The sequence below is a fragment of the Ctenocephalides felis genome, unplaced genomic scaffold (assembly GCF_003426905.1).
Source record: "Ctenocephalides felis isolate EL2017-DRISC unplaced genomic scaffold, ASM342690v1 CF-g0.4_SCAFFOLD_00939, whole genome shotgun sequence".
Lineage (NCBI taxonomy): Eukaryota > Metazoa > Arthropoda > Insecta > Siphonaptera > Pulicidae > Ctenocephalides > Ctenocephalides felis.
The window spans coordinates 49,189-50,933 of NW_020537093.1; the positions used below are offsets into that span (position 1 = coordinate 49,189).

Sequence of the window (1,745 nt, forward strand, 5' to 3'; positions counted from 1 at the left end):
CAGAAATCAATAGAATTAAAAATGATTTTTGGAGCAATTTAAATTCTTATTTGAATGAGCTTGAGAAAGATGACGATGCTAAATTATTTGTTACATATTTTAAGAAATTTTATTATAACCGAGCAACTACTTGGGCGTATTGTTATCGGAAAGGTTTAGGAATAAATACTGACATGTTTTTAGAAAGTTTTCATAGCCAAATGAAAACTCGAGTTTTGGGAAGAAAGTGTTCTAGGAGGATGGATAAGGCCATTCAATTGGTGTTACGCCTCGAAATGAATACTTTTATTCAAAGGACCCGTAGAGTAAATGGAACATTACCGTCGACAAGGCAGAAAGATGTACGTGTAACCCATGTAAGAGGTACAGCAGTATTGCCGCATCGTATTCTAGAATGCATTCCCAACACACAATGGAATGTATTTCCAACAGATGATACCGTTGCACCATACGTGGCTATAAAAAAAAATCAAACATGTAATAGTACATGCATGAGATGCGAAGGATGTAAGATTTGTTTGCATACGTACACATGCAGTTGCATAGATTATTTGATAAGATCAAATATTTGCAAACACATCCACGCATGTGTAAGGGTTTACAAAATGAAGGGCGTTAGTTTATGCTTCGACACGATAAAATTGCTGTATCAAAAAGAGGAGCGTGTATCATCGCTCCTGCCGGTTCTTTATGAAGATAGTGGAAACGTGAAGGAATACTTCCTACATTTTTTTAAAGATCAAGAAATAAGATTTTATAGTTACAAAAAGGTAATGTTAAATATTTATAATAATACATAAATACATAGCAATCAGCTATTATAATATTATTAATTATTAGTTTAGTCCACAGACGATGCGAGTTGGGGCGGCGGCAGAGGAAACAACCGCGGCGGCGGAGGAAACAACCGCGGCGGCATAGAAAACAACCGCGGCGGCATAGAAAACAACCGCGGCGGCATAGAAAACAACCGCGAGGGAAACAACTGGGGCGGCAGAGGAAACAACAGTGGCGGTCGCGGAAATTACCGCAGAGACAACCGCGACGGCCGCGGAAGCAACCGCGATGGGCAAAGAAACGATCGCGGCGGCCAGGGCGGTAACGATAGGATAGGAACTCCAATTCCAATGGTACGGCTGTACAATTTGTTAAAATTAAATTTAAGTAAGATCAATTATTTCTGAAATAAAAAGATTCATATCATCGTGAACCAATTAACATTTAAAATAAACTGAGTAATTTAAAGGAAGCATTTTTATGTGACCATAAATATTAAAAATGATAACTTTGTTCTAGATTTATCATCAGCTATAAAATATATAGCACATTAATTTTTGTTCTAATGATTTAACCGAATTCAATATTTTTAATCAATTTTGCAATAACTGTTTAACTAACACAGAAAAATTGCAATGAAATTTTCATAAAATGACTTCCCTAAACAGACTGATGATTATAGTTGTGGGCTTTTCACAATTAAAAACGCATCCTGTTTATTACAGAACATTGAATTAAATTATACAATGTAACCTAGTACATATAGAGAAGAATTAATGACAAACTTTTTAAAAAGTATCTCACCGGTACAAAACATTTGTCCAATTTGTACCTCTTCTAGCGATTCGCGATTGGTCAAAATCAAAATTGTAAATAATGAATCAAAAATTGAATAAATCATCATATTCAAAACTAGATTAGTAATTTCATAATAAAATAAGCTACCTATATTTTTGTTGATATACGAT

General features: G+C 34.7%; 1 protein-coding gene across 1 annotated transcript; it reads left to right on the top strand.

Annotated features, from left to right (window-relative positions):
• The first annotated feature begins 275 nt into the window (after positions 1-275).
• On the top strand, positions 276-1,314 carry LOC113365364 (uncharacterized protein DDB_G0290685-like). The gene is made up of 3 exons (XM_026606940.1): positions 276-507; positions 853-1,130; positions 1,297-1,314. The coding sequence occupies exons 1-3, from the start codon at positions 276-278 to the stop codon at positions 1,312-1,314; spliced, it is 528 nt and encodes a 175-aa protein (XP_026462725.1).
• The last annotated feature ends 431 nt before the right edge of the window (positions 1,315-1,745 follow it).

Bases quoted from the DNA above. Each gene is read 5' to 3' on its own strand.
- LOC113365364 (XM_026606940.1), top strand. From the start codon at position 276: ATGAATACTTTTATTCAAAGGACCCGTAGAGTAAATGGAACATTACCG. The intron at 508-852 runs GTAAGATTTGTT...TTTAGTCCACAG, and splicing joins ATGCATGAGATGCGAAGGAT to ACGATGCGAGTTGGGGCGGC.